The sequence below is a fragment of the Lissotriton helveticus genome, assembly GCF_964261635.1.
Source record: "Lissotriton helveticus chromosome 1_1 unlocalized genomic scaffold, aLisHel1.1 SUPER_1_unloc_7, whole genome shotgun sequence".
NCBI classification, from domain to species: domain Eukaryota; kingdom Metazoa; phylum Chordata; class Amphibia; order Caudata; family Salamandridae; genus Lissotriton; species Lissotriton helveticus.
This window is the reverse complement of record NW_027611714.1, coordinates 1-22,440: the sequence shown is the minus strand read 5'-3', so window position 1 is coordinate 22,440 and position 22,440 is coordinate 1. Positions and strand designations below refer to the sequence as shown.

Sequence of the window (22,440 nt, the reverse complement as noted above, 5' to 3'; positions counted from 1 at the left end):
TGAAACCAGTATTAATAGAAAGCGTATTTCAATCACGGCTTCCTCTGTTATTCAATGTGAGCGTCAGCAAAGAGTGTGTTGTTATCAGATTGATGGGCCGGGTTTGATTGAAGTTTCTTTGTCATGCAAATGTCAGAGGGGTGATGGATGGGCTCAGATATGTGACAGGCTTCAGGAGGTCCTCTGCCATTGGCTCCTCGCCAGAGACACATGTCCTGGGTGCAGGGTACGAGGATTGAAGGCTCGCCATCCATGAAAGGGAACGTTCACAGCTCTGACAGTCTATCCAAAGGTCTCGGGGCAGGAGGAGTCTTCTCACACAGGTTGTCACTCCGCTGGCAGTGGCAGATGGACAATCCCAGGATGAACTCCTTTTTAGAGTATGCAATTTGTAGCCGCGGGACGAGCGCCTACTCGCCCAAGGGCTACCACCACCCCCTGGACCAGGGTGCCCCAGCCTTCCCGGCCTGCTCAGGTGCTGACACTTACAATGGAGATGGGCGCTTCATGGTGGGGGGCAGCGCAGCTGTGTCCAGCCAGCTCCATCAACAGGGCTCAGCCTACCCATCGGGGGCTGGCCTGGCATACCCTGGCCAGGCGCCCATGTACCCTTCTCAAAGCTGCGGCACGGGTTACGGGCACCAGTTTTACCTGACCCAGGAGGGCGAGGGGATGTACTTCCAGCCCTCTGTATACCCCGCCAACACAGGATCCAGCCTCGGCGGCCTGACGGACACCTACTGCCCCTCCCTCCGACCTGGCCTCTACCAGCAGCAGCACCCCTTTCTACAGGAGCAGCAGGGCTTCCTGCAGGGCACCTACACTCACATGCCCACCTTGCCTCTCGGAGACCCCGAACAGGCCTCCACCACGCACACCTTCGACTGGATGAAAGTGAAGAGAAATACCCCCAAAACCAGTAAGTGGCTTTGTTCACTATAGTTTATAGAGCTCTTTAGTGAGCAGCAATGCTTCAACCAGAAGAGCTGTCATCTATACAGTGCACTCACAGTGATCTCATGATCTGTCCAGTGCAGTCCCACAGATCTCACATCGGAGAGGCCTGTGTGATCCGTGCAGTGGACTCACACAGTTTTCATGTTCAGGGGCTCGAGAGGCCTGTGTGATCTGTGTAGTCTCACAGATCTCTTGTTCAGGGGCTGTGTGATATGTAAGGTGTATTTACAAAGATCTCTTGTTCGGGGGCTGGAGAGGCCTGTGTGATATGTGCAATGGACTCACACATATCTCATGTTCAAGAGTCAGTGATACCTATGTGACAACCAGATAGTAAACTGACTGTGATCTTACCTTCATCTAAGACGTTATGCCATTGCGGCCCAAACCGATTCCCGACTCCACCCTGCTCCTGGCTGAAGAGAGTAGAGACTGTAGGCCAGGGAGCGCGTGCGGCGGGCGTGCTGTGTCACTTCTGAGTGGGGGCTGGCAAAAATGATGTCCAGGGCCGTCATTGGTAGCGCTACCAACTTGACTGCCCTGGGATCCACATCGTACGCACCGCGCACGGCACCACCACCATTAGGGGTGCGCGCGCGCACTGTGACGTGCACTAGTTCCACTTCCTGTCTGCGCGAGTGCACTTTCTGCATTTCATGTCGGGCCGGGCCCACTGATCTGCGGTCTATTCTGCAGGGCCCCCTGGGCAGCTGCCCATACAGACCATGCCTAGGACCGGCCCTGGGACTGCCGCCGGCGAAGAAGGTAGAGCAAGATATAGAGGAGGAAGCAGTAACAGGAGAAACAACAACGATTGAGGTAGGAGACGAAGATGTGGGTCATTCCATGCAGCAGCAGCGGGTAAGGAGGGGGGGCGGCGGCATGTGTGTGCCTGCCTGTGTGTGTGTGTGTGTGTGTGTGCGCGCGTGCATGTGTGCGTCTGTCTGTGTGTATACACGTGTGCGCGTGCCTACGACCGGCCTGCGTAAGCGCATCCACAGACCCTGAGCAGCTCGTGCACCGGTCTGTCTCCCTTGACAGGCATCTTAGCAGTAATAGGTCTCGAGCGAGACCTAAAAAGGGAAGTACAGGACATGCTCAAGTTGGGGGTTATCCGTCCATCTAGAAGTAACTGGTCGTCCCCTATTGTAATGATTCCTAAACAGGACGGGACGATCCGGTTCTGTATGGACATTAGAGCTTTAAATAACATCTCCTCCTTTGATGCCTATCCCATTCCCCGGGTGGATGATTTAATAGAAAGGATAGGCGAAGCCAAGTTTATTACCATGCTAGACTTCACTAAGGGGTACTGGCAGGTACCCCTTAGGGAAGAAAATAAACGAAAGACTGCCTTTGCAACAGAGGAGGGCCTATATGAGTTCAACGTCTTGCCCTTTGGGCTGCATGGGGCGACTGCGACCTTCCAGAGGTTGATGAATACCATCCTACACCCCTTTTCCTCCTTCTGTTCCGTCTATCTTGACGACATTGTAATTTTCAGCAATACCTGGTCAGACCACTTAACACACTTAACAGCTATTCTAGAAGCCCTACACAAGGCAGGGTTACACATTAACTCAAAAAAATCTAGAGCGGCATACTCGAAGGTTAAATACCTGGGGTATATGTTGTGGGAAGGTGTTATAGCCCCTCAAGAGGAAAAAGTAAAAGCCATCATGAATACTCCCTTCCCCAAAACAAAGAGAGAGATACGAGCCTTTCTAGGCCTTGTAGGCCATTCGCAGGAGATTTATAGACAACTTTGCGGTGACAGCAGCTCCGCTCACAGACCTTTTAAGAAAGGATATTAAACCCTCCTCCAATCTAAATACTTCGGAGGAGGCTAAACAAGCCTTTAAGACCCTTACAGTGGCCATCACTACAAGCCCAATTTTGATACCTCCCAACTTCAGTAAACCTTTCTCTTTAGCCACGGATGCTTCGGACATGGGCTTAGGAGCTGTATTGTCCCAAATAGGAGAGGATGGATTAGAACATTCGATCCTCTACATTAGCTGGAAACTACATCCTAGGGAGTGCAAATATCCCACGATCGAAAGAGAATGCCTGGCGATAAGGTGGGCGGTGGAGAAATTAAAGTACTACCTAGAAGGCAAGCCTTTTGTACTTTATACAGATCACGCCCCGCTACAATGGATGAATAGGACCAAAGCCCATAACCTAGAGTACTCAGGTGGTTCCTTTTTCTACAACCTTTTTCTTTTTCAATACAACATCGAAAGGGCACTGAGAATGGAAACGCTGATTTCCTATCCAGACAATTCATTCTTCCCAATCAGCAGAAACCAGGTGGGGAGGAATGTAACACTGGGCAGGGGACGGGAGGAAAAGAACCGGATAATGTTGAGTGGTGGCGTAGTGAACTGACGTCCTCCCCCTCTCTGCCTCATTATCAGCATGACTGGAACAGGGGAGAAGCCTGTTCCTGGGAACTAGCAGACGAATTGGATGACGGCCCCTTTAACTGGAAGACACACGAGTATGCAGCTCCGGCCCCTGATGACGACGCGGGATTCCTAGTGGGTAAAAACGCGGAAGAAGATGTCCTGGCGTGTGACATCACCGACCGAGGATCGAGCGTGGGAGAGTGGCCCGGAGGAGCAGAGAGCGGAGCTTTTGGAGGCGAACCCGAGGACGACAGGAGTAAGCCAGGAGGCCACCGGATCCGTGAATCGCCGTGCCACACTCCCAAGGGAGGAGTGTGGCTACAACAGGTATGGCAGCGTTTGGCGGGCTGGGTAGAAAGACGAGGTTCTTGTAAACTGTAGCCGCGTGTGTGCCACAATATATGCCCAACCTTTCTTTGTCCTCACCGTGTAAATATACCCCTTCTCACCAGTAATCACGCCTCTGCACCCTCGCACGTTTAATAAAGTGTTTAGCACCTTAGCACGGGTGTCCCCTGCACTTGCCCGGTTCCCTGTGGGAGAGTCCAGATAGAGTACATATCCTGACGATCTGTACCTTTTTCTTTTCCTTGGAGGAGTCCAACGAGGAGTTAGGAAGAACGGAAAATCCCCTGAAGTCTCCTTCTTAACCATCTGGAAACAAGACCATAACCAGACGCCATCACGGACCCCAGAGCTTTTCAGAGAGACACCTTGACAACCCGCCATAAAAAGACGTTTTCCAAAATAAAACCTTACCTACCCCGAACTGGTCTTAGGTCTCTTCTTGATCCCACGCCACAGTCACACACTACAACATCTTTCCCTTTAAACCGAAGATAACAGCCTACAATAAAAAACTAACCAAAAAGCAACAAAACTAGAAAATGCATTTCCAAAAGCTGCAAAAGAGAAACTGTTAATACAAATGAACAATATTAAACTTTGTTGGTACCTTAGTAATGTGCTCACGTCTGGGCTTCACTCCATCTGCAGCAATAACGCTCTGAAAGGAGAAATTACTGCTGTGAGTCTCAGAGTCTTCAGTATTACTGGTCTCAGTCACGAAGACTGTGGTGACGGAAGATAACTTTCTCTTATTTGGCTTCATAGATCTACCAGTCACACCATTGCTATTAACAGACAGGCCACTGTCAGCAGCATCATAACTTCAGGCAGACCAGCAAAGCGGATCTCACCACTCATAATGGGTGAACAGACTCGCCTCTGCTACATACATCCACTCTGTTCTCAAATTTGCTTGGGGCTGCCAAAATGCAAAGAGCTGCAATATATTCGCCACACTTTCCTGACTACCTTGTTTTAAAAAGTTGTGACATTCAAGCGTGATTCTTGGTTCATCTCCAAGCTGAATTTTTTTAGAGGTTCTATTGCCACACAATACTATTCCCATATTCCAGTTTGTCCACAGGGTGCTTCAAGCCTGGTAGGTTATCACCTGCCTGTTTTGCAAATAATTTCAGATCGTTTCTGTAAGAAACTGAATTATTATTTACGGTAGATGAGAAACAATCACAACCTTTATCAGAGTGAACTTTCAAAGCCATTCAATTAACCTAGGGTCAACCCCCTGGTACCTAAGCACGGAACAGGCAGGCTTAACTTAAGGTAATATGTCAAATATTTATGCAGAAACCAAAAAAGTAAAAGTCAAAATGCAAAACATAAAAAAACCAAAACCAAAATAGAAAAAAAAAGTAAAATGTATTGAACAAAATGACACTAAAATGACAAAATCCAATAAGGGGAATGAGATATGAACTGTAACGCTGTAAGAATCACAAGGTGCCAATGGATGAGGGGCCCGGGCATGGATTAGTCTCTCTGGAGCTGACTGCCAAGTCTGAGTGAACTTGTTCTCCCTGTTCAGCAGGAAGTCACTATACCGGAGGAAGGGCTTTAAGTGGAATGAAAAACCTTGTGATGGCTCCCAGCGGGACGTGGTCAATGTAATGAAGGGCGTGGCTTAAAAACCCAAACTGAAAATCCATGCTCGGCATAGTGTGTCGCCCCACTGGTATTTTGCTGCTTCGCCATTCCATCCATATACAACAAGTAACATTACATCTACTACAAGTCAGGACTGCTGGCTTTGTCAATGGTTGTTAGTTGCATAAGATAAATATGCAACAGCGATGGCTTCAAAGCTTGAGGGGGGGCTGCTAAGGGTGAGAGGGGGCTGAGAGAGGTGAGAGAACTGTAGCTGGTGTGAGAGCGGCGCTGCAAGGGTGTAATGGGTGCTGCGAGGGTGTGATGGGTGCTGCGAGGGTGTGATGGGCGCTGCGAGGGTGTGATGGGTGCTGCGAGGGTGTGATGGGTGCTGCAAGAATGTGAGAGGCGCTGTGGGGTGGTGAGAGGATGCTGTGAGGGGTGCTGCTGGGGATGAGAGTGGCGCTGCGAGGGTGTGATGAGCGCTGCGAGGGTGTGAAGGGCGCTGCGAGGGTTTGATGGGCGCTGCGGGTGTGATGGGTGCTGCGAGGGTGTGATGGGCGCTGCGGGTGTGATGGGTGCTGCGAGGGTGTGATGGGCGCTGCGGGTGTGATGGGTGCTGCGAGGGTGTGATGGGCGCTGCGAGGGTGTGAGAGGTGCTGCGAGGATGTGAGAGGCGCTGTGGGGTGGTGAGAGGACGCTGTGAGGGGTGCTGCTGGGGTTGAGAGTGGCGCTACTAAGGGTGAGAGGGGCACTGCTAGAGGTGAGAAAGAACTCCAGGTGGTGTGAGAGCAGCGCTGAAAGGGTGTAATGGGTGCTGCGAGGGTGTGATGGGTGCTGCGAGGGTGTGATGGGTGCTGCGAGGGTGTGATAGGCGCTGCGAGGGTGTGATAGGCGCTGCAAGGGTGTGATGGGCGCTGCAAGGGTGTGATGGGCGCTGCGAGGGTGTGATGGGTGCTGCGAGGATGTGAGGGACGCTGTGGGGTGGTGAGAGGACGCTGTGAGGGGTGCTGCTGGGGATGAGAGTGGCGCTACTAAGGGTGAGAGGGGCTCTGCTAGAGGTGAGAAAGAGCTCCAGGTGGTGTGAAAGTTGCACTGCTTGAGCGAGAGAGGGCCTGGTGGGGGTAACAGATTTGCTATAGAGGGAGCGAAAGGGCACTGTAGTAGACAAGCAGTAATTCGGGGGTTAGAAGGGTAACACAGGGTTCGGGGACATGGGCTGCAGGGTCAAGGAATGCCCTGCAAGGGGGGAGAGGGGACATTGCTGGTGGGAGAAGGACACTGACGTGTACCTGGGAGCTGTTCATGAGAGGGGATCGCTGCAGATTTCATCGAGGGCTTTAAAGAGGGTGAGGCTGGGGGCACTACCACAGTGAGTGCCATGGCAGTGGCTAACAACAACAAAAGGATGGAGCAGATAGTGTGATAAGTGTGTAAACGGGCGCCCTCTGGTGTGAGATTGGATGCCCCACGGAGTGAGGCCGATCAGAGCGTCACTGGTTGAAGGTGTAACTCGGGGAGTGATCGGAGGTGCGCGTCTGGTAGTGAGCCGTCACAGTGAGATCTTGAAAGGAGTAAGTTTGTATGGGAGGGGAAGTCCCTGTCTACCGGGACTGTGTGTGCACGCGTGTGGTTGAGGTGTGAATAGGGCGCACACTGCAAGAAGTCACTGTGGGGAGAGTGGATGTGTGCAAGGGTGATAGTGAGTGTATGGAATCACCGAGTGAAGGTTGCATCCGTGCAGGTGGTGAGGAAGCAAGGAGAGGGTGAACCAGTCTGTGTAATGACTGTCTGCTGGAGGGCTGTGTGCAGCGATGAAGGCCTGCTCGTTGAAGGCGTGTGCAGCGTGATTGTGAGGGGACTGTGAGTGCAGGAAGTGTCTGAGAACAACTGTCTGCCAGCAGTGCGTGATACGTCACCGATGGCCTGAAAACGCGCTGGCGGTATATATATCGCTGTGACACCCCTCATGGAAAGCGCGTGCAAGGCGCGTGTCTTCAGAGAAACTTGTGCACCGGGAACCATTGTGCAGACGTTATATCAGAGAGAATGTGTCAGTGAGATTGTGCATAGAGAGGCTTCTTGCAGAAAGTCACTACAACAAAGTGTGTGCAGGGGGAGTGCGTGTATGGGGGTCACCAGTTAGGAAGTCACCACAGCCGATTAGGAAGTCACTGCAACAAAAGTGTGTGCAAAGGGGATCACCAGCTAGGTAGCCACTAGCCCCTGCAGGGAGAGTGCGTGCAGGGTGAGAGCGTGCATGGTGAATACCAGCTAGGAAGTCACCGCAAGGAAAGTGTGTGCAAGGTAAGTGCGTGCATGGGGGGTCACCGACTAGGAAGTTATTGCAACAAAAGTGTGTGCAGGGTGAGTGCATGCATGGGGGTCACCAGCTAGGAAGTCGCTTTTAAGGAAAGTGTTTGCAGGGTGAGTGCATGCATGCGGGTCACCAGCTAGGAAGTCGCTTTAAGGAAAGTGTGTGCAGGATGAGTGCATGCATGGGGGTGTTACTGACTTGAAAGTTATGTGGCCTACACTGTCATCCACTCGAAAGGGTGCTCTGTTCTGTATTATTATATGTGTGGTATACGAGGCTCCTTGTCCACCACCACCCCCACCATGTCCACCACCACCACATCCACCACCACAATGTCCACCCAGGGGTGTGGAATTTATAGAAATATCTACTTGTCCATGGGGCAAGTTGCTTCATAAATCTACTTGTCCTGGAGCAAAATCCACTTGACCGATTTTGTGCCATGTAGTGCGGCGACAAATTATGGCAGCAGTCACATTATATACGATCTTGGATTTGGCCTCTCTGATTATGCCAGGGCTCATACCACAGTAGGGTTTGAATACTAACAATTCCCTTATATTGCCACGTTTCCGTAGATCTACATAATGGGGATGAAGGTAGTGGTAATCAGTAGTTTCAGGGTTGGAATGCCCTTTTGAGTCTGGGCAAACCTAATAACTTGCATATTTTAAGGGTTGTCACCAACTCTTCTCTAACCTTTTCTCGTACTGAGAAAGGTTGGGAATTCACTCCTGACAATGGCATATGTAACACTTCTTCCAGGTCTCGAAAAAAGTGGTTAGTGGGAAGGTTTACTTGCAAACACTCAAAAGATTTTTCGCATGAGCAAATCTACACATGCATATGTGCTCATGTTTAAATGCAGTTGACAAATATTTTCTAAGAGTAGCAGTTCTTGGCCTACATCTGTAAATTCTTGTGAATTCACAAAAGCCATACATTTGCAATTAATGCAAGGACAAATACCATGGGTGCACTTTTGAGACTTTCCTTAATAATTGGGCCCCTAATTAGGTCTGGCTTTAACCATGACCTTTTGTGTTTATTAAAATTCTGTTTCTTAGTTTTTCTCGATCTGTCTATTGGCTGACTTCACTGTGAGTGACAGCATTTTGCTCTTACGCAAGGAGCATATCGGCACACAAGGTCGTTTTGTTCAGTGCCAGGAACTGCTGTAGCAGTGTGTGCTTTTTGAGGCCAAATATGTTTTGCTAGTGCAAATGTTTGTTATAATGGTGAAGGCCTGGCAGCTCTCACACCAATAAGGTTTTAACACAAACCTTGCCAAAACAAGACACACATTGGCAAAACCAAAAGGCTGACCACCAATTTCAGACCTATAGGCTTTGCCAATGCTTGTTTATTTGTTTACCATAATCTTATTGAAACTGGTTACACTGATTTTCCATTTTTAATATTTTTGGAAACACTAGCATACATCAACACAGTTTACTAAATGATGCTGCCAAGAAATGGTACTTAAAAATTTACAGTAGTTTAGTGAAATGTTTTTTTCCTACTTACATTTTTTTAAGAAAATTTTATTTTGAAAGCAAAGAATCATCAATCGTGCTTTCAAGCTTCTGCAAATATTTGCATCTAATCAAAGAGCATTCTGGGAGCATTATACATAGCCTCGTATTGCTAAACTTTGAAAACATTTGTGCACATTTTTATACTGGAACCACTGTCAGTAGTGCTTACAGTTTGAGCTTACAACATTTACTTAGGATGCTCACCCCAATAATAAAGGCTTTGCATTAATGAACCATAAATACAAGTCTGAACATCATTAACACATGGACACAAATATGACCTTAACTGCAGACCGTTCCCTTCCCCAATTCGAAATATGGTACTGTAAACAGGCAGCCAAGGGGTTTGTGCTGCAGGGGGTTGGGCCTACTTGTCCCAAGGACAAAATACACATGAAAACTTGTTGCCCTTGACCCCAAACAATATGTCCCGGGCGTCGGGCTATAGGAATTCCACATCCCTGTCCACCACATCCACCAATAACACCATGTCCACCACCACCATGTCCATCACCACCACCACCACCACGGCCTCCACCACATCCACCACGACCACATCTACGTCCACCACCACGTCCACCCCCACATCCACCACCGCATCCACCACCACCGCGTTCAACACCACTGCGTCCATCACCACCACGTCCACCACCACCACATCCACCACCACCAACTCCACCCCAACCACCACGTCCACCACCATCACCATGTCCACCACCACCACCACGTCCACCACCATCACCACGTCCACCACCATGTCCTCCACCACCACATCCACCAACACCCCATCCACCACCCCTTTAACCACCACCACCATGTCCACCACCACCACGTCCATCACCACCACCACATCCACCACCACCACCTTGTGCACCACCACCACATCCACCACGTTCACCACCACCATGTCCACCACCACCACCACCACGACACCCACCTCCACCACCACGTCAACCAGCACCACACCCACCACCACCACGTCCACCACCACTACCACCACCACCACATCCACCACCACCACGTCCTTCATCACATCCACTACCACCACATCCACTACCACCACCACGTCCACCACCACATCCACCACTACCACGTCCACCACTACCACGTCCACCACCATCACGTCCATCACCACCACGTCCACCACCACCGTGTCCACCACCACCGTGTCCACCACCACCACATCTACCACCACCACGTCCACCACCACCATGTCCACCACCACCATGTCCACCACAACCACTAACAACACCATGTCCACCACCACGTCCACCACTACATCCACCACCATCACGTCCACCACCATAACATCCACCACCACCACCACGTCCACAACAACCACATCCACCACCACCACATCCACCACCACCACATCCACCACCACCATGTCCACCACCACCACCACGTTCACCATGAGGCCACGACCACATCTACCACCACCACGTCCATCACCACCACACCCACCATGTCCACCACCACGTCCACCACCACGTCCACCCCCACATCCACCACCACCATGCCACCACCACCACGCCCACCACCGCGTCCACCACCACTGTGTCCAACACCACCACGTCCATCACCACCTCGTCAATCACCACCACATCCACCACCACCATGTCCACCACAATGTCCACCACCACCCCCACCACCAGCATATCCACCACCACCACGTCCACCACCACCAAGTCTACCACCACCACTATGTCCACCACCACATCCACCACCACCACCATGTCCACCACCACCGCATCCACCACCACCATGTCCACCACCACCACATCCACCACCACCACATCCACCACCACCATGTCCACCACCACCACCACGTTCACCATGAGGCCACGACCACATCTACCACCACCACGTCCATCACCACCACACCCACCATGTCCACCACCACGTCCACCACCACGTCCACCCCCACATCCACCACCACCATGCCACCACCACCACGCCCACCACCGCGTCCACCACCACTGTGTCCAACACCACCACGTCCATCACCACCTCGTCAATCACCACCACATCCACCACAATGTCCACCACCACCCCCACCACCAGCATATCCACCACCACCACGTCCACCACCACCAAGTCTACCACCACCACTATGTCCACCACCACATCCACCACCACCACCATGTCCACCACCACCGCATCTACCACCACCATGTCCACCACCTTAATTTCCTATGCAATGAATAACGTTAAAAGATTTTTCAGTGGCGCATCTGCAGAAAAGTCCTCTTCCTGTTGGAAATTAAGAGGAACTTAACCCCTCACCCAAACAATACATTTACGAAAAAAATGGACTGAATGAGAGCCGTGGCCTGCGGCCTTGGTGCTACAGTAATATTACACCTGGAGGCCAAGAAACCAAGCGCGTAGAAGCCCTGAGAGCACGGCCGCCACGCCGCAGATGCACACACCGCGGCGGCCATCTGTGGGTTCTGCCCCGGTAGCTCGCGTGGTTTAATGGAACAGGCCATTGGCTTTGAATAGATCCCAGGGGCGGGATACACTTACAGGGGCAGATTTAATCTTCCATGAAAAATCAGTGGGATGCCAGTGGAGCATGGGACAAAGAGGCGTGAGTGGTTTATAGCCGCTGCCAAAAGGACCACTGGACATAACTTCTTCAAACAGTATATGTCCATCTTCACCATTGACCCGGAGTCCTCAAGGACAACTGTGGCAATCAAACCACACACACAGGTATCTAGGTAATCCATGTTGTGGGGTGCGAAGGGGGAATTCCATAAATCTAATGCCATTTGAATATAATTAAATTGGGGACTTTACTGTAAGGAAAATAGTACTTCAAGGAAGTAAGCGGGCACTAAGGCATTTATGCCACACACATGTTTATTTGTTGACAGGAAAATACACTATGCAAAATGTTTCAGTAACTGACAGCTTTTGGTTAAACCTGGGCAGAATCATTCAAATTCAAACTTTGTTGACAACAAATTAGAAATGTATTGTTGTGTGTACGGCGCCCTAGGCCATAAGAGCCCACACAAAATCTTCAAATTTAAGTTTTCTAATGTTACTAAAAAGACCATGAGACTGAAGATAACAAGCATTTGCAATGCAACAGGTAGCGCATTTACACGAGTTTAAGCTATTGGGATTGTAAATGACAAAGCATTTTATTTATGTTTTGAAACCCAAAACATAAATAAAAGGCATTGTCATTTACAATGCCAATAGCTCAAACTTGCGTAAATGTGAGACCAATTGCATTGCAAATGCTTGTTCCAGTTTGTTGTGTGTCCTAACACCCATTTGGTAGCAAGTAGCAGGTTTACCCCAACTGCCTGGTATTTAGTAAACATCAAATGAATCGCTAGTGGGCTGCCAACTATCAGGGTCGCACTGAGATATAGAATATTTACGGGCACCAAAATAAAAATGCTCTCCATTAGTGAATAGCTGAAGAAGTGGCATCTATAAGCTAACTGTAATGCACAGTTATCATGCAAAAGGAAAATAATAATAGATTACTGCATAGAATATCTGTGCAATGCAGTAAAAAAAGTACATAGATATGCAAGTCAGATTCAGAGAGCACTATATTCATTCTATATCATGCATTACAATATTTTAGCTTTCTCCCACTGGAAACTTGCTCTGCCCAATGAAAGTCAATGTTAACATGTTCCACCACGTTTCATTAAAACTCTCCCACATTGTTGTACCAAAATACATTTAAGACTTCTTTATTCATGTACATGAGGGTATACGCTGCTCATGTGCGTGCTTATATTACGTGAATGCCGGTTCATTACCATTAAAGAGAGGCATTATAGATTTGCAATGTCCCTCTCTGTGACATTACTGCACACTGCGTATGCTAATTAACAAACCCTGCCCCTCTGAAACCTATTTTTAGTTTTGTTTAGGGCTCGTGCCCCCTGTACTTTTCATTTTTGTACTTGCGGTTAGCTGTGTTCAGTACCTGTATGGACTTAAATATACAAAAGTGATGTTATTACAATCCTTAAAATAGCAAATGTGTCACAAATTGTGGCTTTCGTAAGGACGGAGGGACAGGAGACTGATTAGTTAAGTGGTGAATAAATACACCAGCCTCGTCACACTCACACTTCCTTGAAGACTTGACAAGCCTGTCTGCTCAACTGCGACCCCTTTTTGAAGAACATGGAAATACACATGTAGCTGGGGTGGTCTCCGGGAGGATATAGATTAGTGATACTCAAAGTACGGCCCGGGGCCGCATAAGGCCTTTCAGGTCTTGACTTGCGGACCCCCGGGCAGCAGCAGCACTGGGCTGCTGTTTACTCGAGTCAGAACTAACATGAACAAGAAACGTACGTATACAGCAAACACTTATTTAAAGGTTAATTGCACTTAGGAAAATGAAGTAACAAGGCCTTTAACTTTAGGAACACCTTCATTCTTAAAGGCAGCCACTAGATATACATGCTTTGTTTCCCCATCCCAGACTTTACACCCCCTCTGGCATCAGGGCGGCCCTCGGTCACACCACAGACCAAACTTTGCGGCCCCCGAGAAAATGTTTGTGAGTATCCATGACCTAGATCAACAAAATGTGGGAGTAGTTAGACAGGAGGACGAAACAGAAGCTTGCATCTCTAAAAGGCTCAAACAGGAACCAATGAAAACAAGCATTGGCATGGCCAATAGGTCGCGCCTTTGGGATGTTATACGTGTTTAGCCATGCAACAGTTGATGTTGTTGCACCAAGGATATTGTGCTGGATAACTAAACACTTATAAGGTCCCAGAGGCGAGAGCTACTGGCGATGCCAATGCTTGTTTACCTGATGGGCATTGGCTGACTGCTGCCTGGTCACTGAGGCCCTAGTGAGGTTGAGTCATATTTGGGGGAGTTTTAGCCTCATCAGTTGATGCTGTGCAGGCCCAGCCCAGGTACAATGAGGCGCAGTCGGTGGTGCCTGGGAGTGTGTTCTTTCACTTTCGATTGACGGGGCGGCCCCCCTTCACTCTGGTGAAAGCCACAAACGGGATTCAAGTCGATCTTCTCATCACAGACTTTTCAGGCGACACAAATGTCACCGTTTGCTGAGGCCTTGAAAAGAGCGACCCAACTCCAGCAGTGAGGGCCAATGAGCATTGAGGAGACAAAATAATCAACAACAACAACAACAAATGAATCCCGGACAACAGGCTGGAGTCCCTCCCAGCAGCAGACAGTCTTTGTATCTCATGGCCTCACCTGGGGTGGTTTGGGTGCTGAGGGCCCTGCTGTGGGTCGGGCCTCACCTGGGGTGGTTTGGGTGCTGAGGGCCCTGCTGTGGGTCGGGCCTCACCTGGGGTGGTTTGGGTGCCGTGCTCCCTGCTGGGGTCTGACCTCACCTGGGGTGGTTTGGGTGCTGTGCTCCCTGCTGTGGGTCTGGCCTCACCTGGGGTGGTTTGGGTGCTGAGGGCCCTGCTGTGGGTCGGGCCTCACCTGGGGTGGTTTGGGTGCTGTGCTCCCTGCTGTGGGTCTGGCCTCACCTGGGGTGGTTTGGGTGCTGTGCTCCCTGCTGTGGGTCATGACCTCACCTGGGGTGGTTTGGGTGCTGTGCTCCCTGCTGTGGGTCTGGCCTCACCTGGGGTGGTTTGGGTGCTGTGCTCCCTGCTGTGGGTCATGACCTCACCTGGGGTGGTTTGGGTGCTGTGCTCCCTGCTGTGGGTCTGGCCTCACCTGGGGTGGTTTGGGTGCTGTGCTCCCTGCTGTGGGTCATGACCTCACCTGGGTGGTTTGGGTGCTGAGGGCCCTGCTGTGGGTCGGGCCTCACCTGGGTGGTTTGGGTGCTGTGCTCCCTGCTGGGGTCTGACCTCACCTGGGTGGTTTGGGTGCTGTGCTCCCTGCTGTGGGTCATGACCTCACCTGGGTGGTTTGGGTGCTGAGGGCCCTGCTGTGGGTCGGGCCTCACCTGGGTGGTTTGGGTGCTGTGCTCCCTGCTGGGGTCTGACCTCACCTGGGGTGGTTTGGGTGCTGTGCTCCCTGCTGTGGGTCTGGCCTCACCTGGGGTGGTTTGGGTGCTGTGCTCCCTGCTGTGGGTCATGACCTCACCTGGGTGGTTTGGGTGCTGAGGGCCCTGCTGTGGGTCGGGCCTCACCTGGGTGGTTTGGGTGCTGTGCTCCCTGCTGTGGGTCATGACCTCACCTGGGTGGTTTGGGTGCTGAGGGCCCTGCTGGGGTCAGGCCTCACCTGGGTGGTTTGGGTGCTGTGCTTCCTGCTGACCCAGAGGCCAGGACTGCACCATGAGCGCGGGGTTAAAAGGGGTCTGTTCATGGATAACTGCGCATGCGCTGGGGATAGACACCGCTTCCCACAGTGCAGATGAAAGAGACATTGGATTAACTGCGCATGCGCTGAGGACAGATACTGCCTCCCGCCGGGGAACGCGTGTTAAAGAGGGCCTGATGGATGAACAACTGCGCATGCGCGGAGGACAGATAGATTGTAAGAAAGATTTCTTTCTTTCGTTCACAGCACAGTAAAGGGCGACAGCTCAGCGCCAGCACAGGTCCGCGCGGGGACACAATGAATGAGAGACAACAGCTGCCACAGCACCCGCGGAGATGTATTTAAGTGCAAAGCTCCTCGGTTCGGCTCGTCTATGGGGAGGGGGCAGTGTCTTTCCTCTGCGCAGCCGCAGTGAGACGGAGCGTCATCTGTTCAGGGCAGTTCAGTCTGTACCCCGTGCAAGGGCCTAAATCGGCATAGGGAGTAGTGTCTTCGCCCTGCACATGCGCAACTGTGACGTGCACAGAACACGAGCATTTGACAGATTCCCCATTCCAAGATGTCGCCCCTTCCACGACCGTAGTCCTTCGTTTATTGCTATGTCGGGATACCGGAAGTCACCCAAAACGACGGCCGGTTCCTCTGCTGATACCGCACAGATCTGGATCCCGCACACCGCGCTCGGGCTGCGGGCTTGGACACACCGGTTCCTGTGTTGATGTTCGGGTCCTCTGCTGGACTCTGCGACGGTAGAGAGGTAAGACCGAGATCCTAGGCTTCATGTACTTTGATAGCTTCCGGGTCATCAGGCTCCAAAGACCCGGAGGGAGCACGAGGGAGACATGAGGATGAATGTTTGGATGAATGTTTATACCTGAATGAACGGCTCCCTGTAGGTCTCGATGGGAGATCCAGGCTGACCATAGACCCAAGGACCCTTCCTTATACACAGCAGGCGCAGGTCACTGTCAGCGTTTGCATGAAAGAGTGAGGCCTTGAGAGACTTCAACAATCTGTGGCAGGGCTCGGGTAAACACGGCTTTACACTGAACCCTGGTTCACCTCACACTTTATGGGGCTGTTTCTGTGCCTCGTACTGAAGCAACCGAGGTAAGGAGTTCCCAATAGAGCCGGATCTCGGCTGAGAGTGGATCCCCTGATAACAGAGCGCTTTGAAGCAGTGCTTTGATAGCTAACTTGGGGATTAAGAGCACTATCAGACATGTGGTTTATTCTGACGCTTAGCACACTAGGACATGACCATAGCATTTGATTTACAGCTATAGCCTGATTCTTGGAAGAAAACAAGAACACATGAATCAGAGGACCCATCATTTGGACTCATCGTTGATACTTAACGGAACCCTGTGTGGGTCGGAATTAACACCACATTGAAAGTAGGTTTCTTTGAAATATCCATCATGCTGGAACTTTACAGAGATGGATTTTCAGACCTTTAAAAATACCCCTTCTTTATTTACAGAAAGTTATACTGGGACGGTAGAGGTGTTTATTTCTCACCTTCATGCTTGATACACTTGGGGCTCAAAGGTTTGGGACTTATGACCCCTAGACTAGAGCACACGACATGAGAGCCATCACTCGGACCCAATCACAGACACGGGTTTTCACACTTGAAAATTTCCAAGGATTTTGTGCAGCAGGGCTATGAGGAGGTCATTTTGCCATTGGAGTTTTATCTAGATTCGCTCTCTCCGTCGTATACTGTATCTTAGAATGCTTATTTTACATGTATCTTCTCAACAAGGTTAGGTTACTATTGTTTGTATACCTAACATAGACAACCCCCTTAGTTTATATGCGCTGTGGCCGTATTTAATTTTACAAAAAATAATACCAATGCCTGAGAAGGATGTGACTTCTATTTAGACCATGGTTCTGTACCTTTATTTTTTACACAGTCTTGAGAAAGTCGCGGAATCACACCCTGTAGCGACGAAACAAATGTTGGTTGTGGCCGAGAACACCAGAAAAAAACACGAACAAGACAAAAGAAAGAAAGAATTGTGTATAATCTGTGACTCATTTACTGTACTTTGTTTTAACTTAGAGGGAAACCACATATTACTTAAATACATGTGCTGGGGAGTTGATTTTCTCAGGGGTGCAGAGGAGGTGAGGCCTGTCCATGGGGTGCAGAGGAGGTGAGGCTTGTCCAGGGGTTGCAGAGGAGGTGAGGCTTGTCCAGGGGGTGTACAGAGGATTTGAGGCTTGTCCAAAGGGTGCAAAGGAGGTGAAGCATGTCCTTTTCAGGGGTGGAGTGGTTGCGAAGGAGGCGAGGCCTGTCTAGGGGTGCAGAGGAGGTAAGTCCTGTCCATGGGGAGGAGAGCAGGTGAGACCTGTCCAGGGGGAGAAGAGGAGGTTAGGCGGGTAATGAGGGGTGCAGAGGAGATGCCTGTTCAGGGGGAGCAGAGGAGGCGAGACCTATCCAGGGGGTGCAGAGGAGGTGAGGCATGTCTTGTCCATGGGGGTACAGAGCAGGTGAGGCCTGTCCAGGGTTCAGAGGAGGTGAGGCATGTCCAGACCAGGGGGTTAACAGCAGGTGATGCCTGTCCGGGGGTACAGAGGAGGTGAGGCATGTTCTGTCCAGGGGGTTAAGAGCAGGTGAGGCCTGTCCAGTGGTGCAGAGGAGGTGGTGCCTGTCCTGGGCTGGGGGTGCAGCATATCTGGGAGTGGTGCAGAGGAGGTGAAGCCTCTCCAGGGGATGCAGAGTGGTTGAGGCCTGTCCAGAGGGATGAAGAGGAGGCGAGGCCTGTCCAGGGGTACAGAGGAGGGGCGACCTGTCCTGAGGGGTGCAGAGGAGAATGCTTTCCAGGGGGAGCAGAGGAGACGAGGCCTGTCCAGTGGTGCATAGGATGTCATACTTGCACAGGGGGTGCAGTGCTGGTGAGGAATGTCCAGGGTTCAGAGGAGGTGAGGTATATCCTGTCTAGGGGGGTAAGAGTAGGTGAGGCCTGTCCAGGGATGAAGAGGAGGAGGTTCCTGGTCTGGGATTGCAGAGGAGGTGAGGCCTGTGCAGGGGGTGCAGAGGATGTGCGGCCTGCCCCAGGGTGCAGAGGAGTTGAGGCCCATCTTTAGGGGTGCAGAGGAAGCAAGGCCTGTCCTGGGGTGCAGAGGAGGTCAGGCGTGCACAGGGGTTGCAGAGGAGGTGGTGTCTGTCCTGGGCTGGGTGTGCATAGGAGGTGAGGCTGATCCGGGAGGGGTGCAGAGGAGGGGAAGCCTGTCCAGGGGAATACAGAGTGGTTGAGGGCTATCCAGGGAGATGCAGAGAAGTGGAGACCTGTCCCCTGCTGGGATTAAACTTGCTCGGTAGGGATAGGAGTTGAGGCCTATCGTGTCCTCTGTGTATGAGGAGTGTGGACCGCCTCAGCCGCTTCTCTCACCGCCCAGAGATGCTCCTTTCCATGCAATGTATTTTATTGTAAGGGCTAGTAATCCGAGTTTTTGAAAAGTATCCAGAGTTACCATTGAGCCCCAGATGGCTCATGACAAAGGCATGTTAAATCAATGAGAACTAGTCTGTCAAGACGTGATATGAGACTCAAAACTATGTTGTTAGTGATAAAAAGAAAAGGGTTCTTTCTTTTTATGAAGCCCCCATCCACCAACCTAGTTGGTGGCATGCTTCATCATCGGGCCTACCCGGTGACACCAAGTGTGTCCCTGCTGTGCTACAAGGCCTGTATTACAGCAGAGCAGGTATATTTACTGAGTGTGCAGTGATAGTGATGTGAAAGTGAAGTTTAAAAACTGTCCAGTGTTCCCATTATCCAAAGGGATTATCTTTAATGTTTGGGCCTCTGGCAGTAGTAAAAGCAAGGCAATGGATGTAGGTGGAGTAGTAAGCGAACCCAGCCGGGGGGAAGGGGAATGGGACAGAGAAGAGACTATCTGACCTTCTGGCTCTTCTACTCTACTTCTTCCTTTCTGCCGTACTCCGTTTATGCCTTTCTTATTCCCTCTCTATCTTTAAGCATGAGTGGAAATTGCTGTAACAGAAAAGCACACCATTACTAATTTCCTTCTCCACTTTCTTACTCTCTCTCTATTTCCTTACCCAAAGTGCCTATGGCTTTGGCTCCTCTTCTATTCTACAATATAAGTATTCTATTCTTTGGTAAACTGCATTATAAACAAATTTTTAGCACCCTTTAACTCGTGTGAGTTCATTTATTCTTTTTCACTCATTTGTTCGTTCACTCTCTGCCTTACTTTCTTATCTTCTGAATTCTTCTTACTTCTCCCTTAGGAACCTTCAGGAGCTTCCGCCGTCAACCAAGCGACGAAGAAATCAGGAACTGAAGTATTCAATGAGTAAGTATTAATTCTTCTCTTTATATATTTTTTTCCTGTTTACTTTAAATTGGTATTTCTAACTAGACTACAGAAAGAACGTGACTAATCTCTGAAAATCCGTTGGTGAAGTGCGTGGTTCTAAAATCAACCGGCGCTCTTCACAGCTTGTCTAGACCTCGCACCCGTGTCCAGGAGCGCAGGACTAGACCGACAACTTCTACCGCGGTCCTCCCTGTTGGTAGTACAGGGGAGCATACCCAGTTCCGCAGTATAATCACTTGCGACCATTTGCGAGCGGGTAATCTTTGCAATGCCCATTTAATGGCAGAGACTGCGGGACAAAGAAGAGCTTTGATTTCTTTTTCCTACACCTTGACAGTACCCCTTCGCAAGGTTAAGCCTCCGGGCTGAGGTTTGTGAGGATTTTGCAAGTGAAAAATGTTGGTTAATCGGGGAGCATGAACATCTGATTGTTCCACCCACGACCTATCCTCTGGGCCAAAACCCTTCCAGTCTACAAGATAGAAGATTTTCCCTCGAATGGACTTTGAAACTAAGATTCTTTTAACTTAAAATACTTCTCGTCCTTTCACTAAAATAGGTTCTCTATTCCTCAATTCTTTCAAATGGGGTGAAACCTTTTTAAGAAGAGAAACATGAAACACTGGGTGTATTTTTAGCTGTGGTGGTAGTTTTAGTTTGAAAGTCACTGGATTCACTACTTGCTCCACAGGAAATGGACCTATAAATCGGGGTTGAAACTTTCTATTTCCTTTAAGCTTTAGGTTTCTTGTGCTTAACCATGCCCTGTCCCCTGTACTCAAATCTGGTTCAGGTCTTCTTTTTCATCTGCACTTTGCTTGTAGCGTTCCTTAGCTTTCATAAAGTTCTTGGTGGCAGACTTGTGTACCTTGCTAAGATGCAAAGTTTTGTGCTGCAGGCACCAACACTTCTTGAGAGGAAACCTCAGAATTCGGATGCCTTCCATAATTCAAGTAGAAAGGGGGAAAACCAGTAGAGGCATTCTCAGCATTATTATGTGCAAACTCTGCAGTCCAAAGAAGATCAAGCCACTCTCCCTCTTGATCCAAAAGAAACAGTCTGAGATACTTTTCTAACTCTTGATTGGCCCTTTCAGTTTGACCATCTGTTTGTGGATGAAAACTCGTTGGGTAACGTGTCTCAATTCCCAAACCCCTTGTACAAACCTTCCAACAATGGGATAGAAATTGAGATCCACGATCTGTGATCAAAACCTTTGGAATAATACCATGTATCTTACAACACGTTAATTGAATTGTGTGGCTATTTGTTTTGCAGATGACTTCCCTTTCAGGGCAACAAAATGCGCCATTTTTGAGAACGAGTCTTCCATGAGTAATACTGAACTGAATCCCTGACTAGAAGGCAATTTAACAATCAAATCCATAGTCACAGTGTGCCAGGAAAATGGAGGGGTAGGCAAAGGTCTCAATAGACCCCGAGAAGCCAGCTTATTTGTCTTCCCTATTGGACAAATCTCACAGCCTTCCACATAAACTCGAACATCTTTGGACAACCCTGGCCACCAAAACTGTCTCCTTAACAACTCCTCCGTTCAGTGGATTCCAGGGTGACCAGCCAATGGACTGTCATGACAGTCGATCAACGCTTGTTGTTGAAGTTCTTTGATTGGTAAGTACAAGGCCTTGGAATGAAACGGTAATCCATCGACAATTTCTTGAGTTGACTCCTTCTCTGCCAAGCCGCGTATTCCTTCAGAAGGTAAGGCTTCTTTGACCTTGTCTACAAGAGTTTTCTCACTAGTGGCTCCAACGATCTTAGTTTCAGGAATTATCTTTTGATCACTAATGGGACTCTTTCTTCCATCCGTGTCAATGCGAGACTTGGCATCTACCTTTCCATTATTTCTTCCTGGCCGATAAGTTATTACAAAGTCATAATTGGCGAAATACAGGGACCACCTAAGTTGGCATGGTGTGAGCGTTCTGGCAGACTTCAGAAACTGAAGATTCCGGTGATCGGTGATTACCGTCACCACATGTTTTGCTCTGACTAGGTAATGTCGCCATTCTTGGAACGCATCTTTGATAGCGAGGAGTTTTTTATCTGAAATAGTATACGTTATTTCCACTGGTTGCAATTTTCTAGAGTAATATGCCACCGGATGCATCTGTTCGGTCTCTTTGTGTCTCTCTGAAAGTACCTCTCCGATGGCCTGTTTAGAAGCATCAGTCTCCAGGTAAAACAGTTGAATAGGATGCGCATGCAGCAGAATTGGTGCAGTGGTAAAACTCTTCTTCAAGAACTGGAAAGCATCTTCTGCCTCAGCAGACGATTAAAAAGGTACTCCTTTCCGTAGCAATTTAGTAATTGGTGGTACCTTCAGGGAAAAATCTTGAATGAATCTCCGATAGAAATTTGCAAACCCGATGAAGCTCTGTATCTTTCACAGAGGTTGGAGGAGGCCAATTTAAGACTGCCTCAATGTTTTTAATATCCATGGTAAGACCTTCTGGAGCAATTACAAATCCCAAGAAATCCACAGGTTTCACCCCAAAAGCGCATTTTTCAAGTTTTATGTAAAGCTTGCTTTCCTTCAGGCAATGCAAAACTCTTTTGACCCGTTGGTGATCTTCTTCTGATGAGGAATAAATCGAAATGTTGATGTAAACAATCTTGCATTGATCAATGAACTCCTTCA

The 22,440-nt window shown here is 49.7% G+C and overlaps 1 protein-coding gene across 1 annotated transcript; it reads left to right on the top strand.

Annotated features, from left to right (window-relative positions):
• The first annotated feature begins 252 nt into the window (after positions 1 to 252).
• Positions 253 to 19,742, top strand: LOC144806410 (homeobox protein Hox-B1-like). The gene is made up of 2 exons (XM_078672772.1): positions 253 to 919; positions 19,690 to 19,742. The coding sequence occupies exons 1-2, from the start codon at positions 253 to 255 to the stop codon at positions 19,740 to 19,742; spliced, it is 720 nt and encodes a 239-aa protein (XP_078528898.1).
• The last annotated feature ends 2,698 nt before the right edge of the window (positions 19,743 to 22,440 follow it).

What these genes read in the sequence shown, in the direction of transcription:
- LOC144806410 (XM_078672772.1), top strand. Translation starts at nt 253, where the DNA reads ATGAAAGGGAACGTTCACAGCTCTGACAGTCTATCCAAAGGTCTCGGG. An exon ending in GAGAAATACCCCCAAAACCA is followed by an intron (nt 920 to 19,689) that starts GTAAGTGGCTTT and finishes CTTCTCCCTTAG; the next exon opens with GAACCTTCAGGAGCTTCCGC.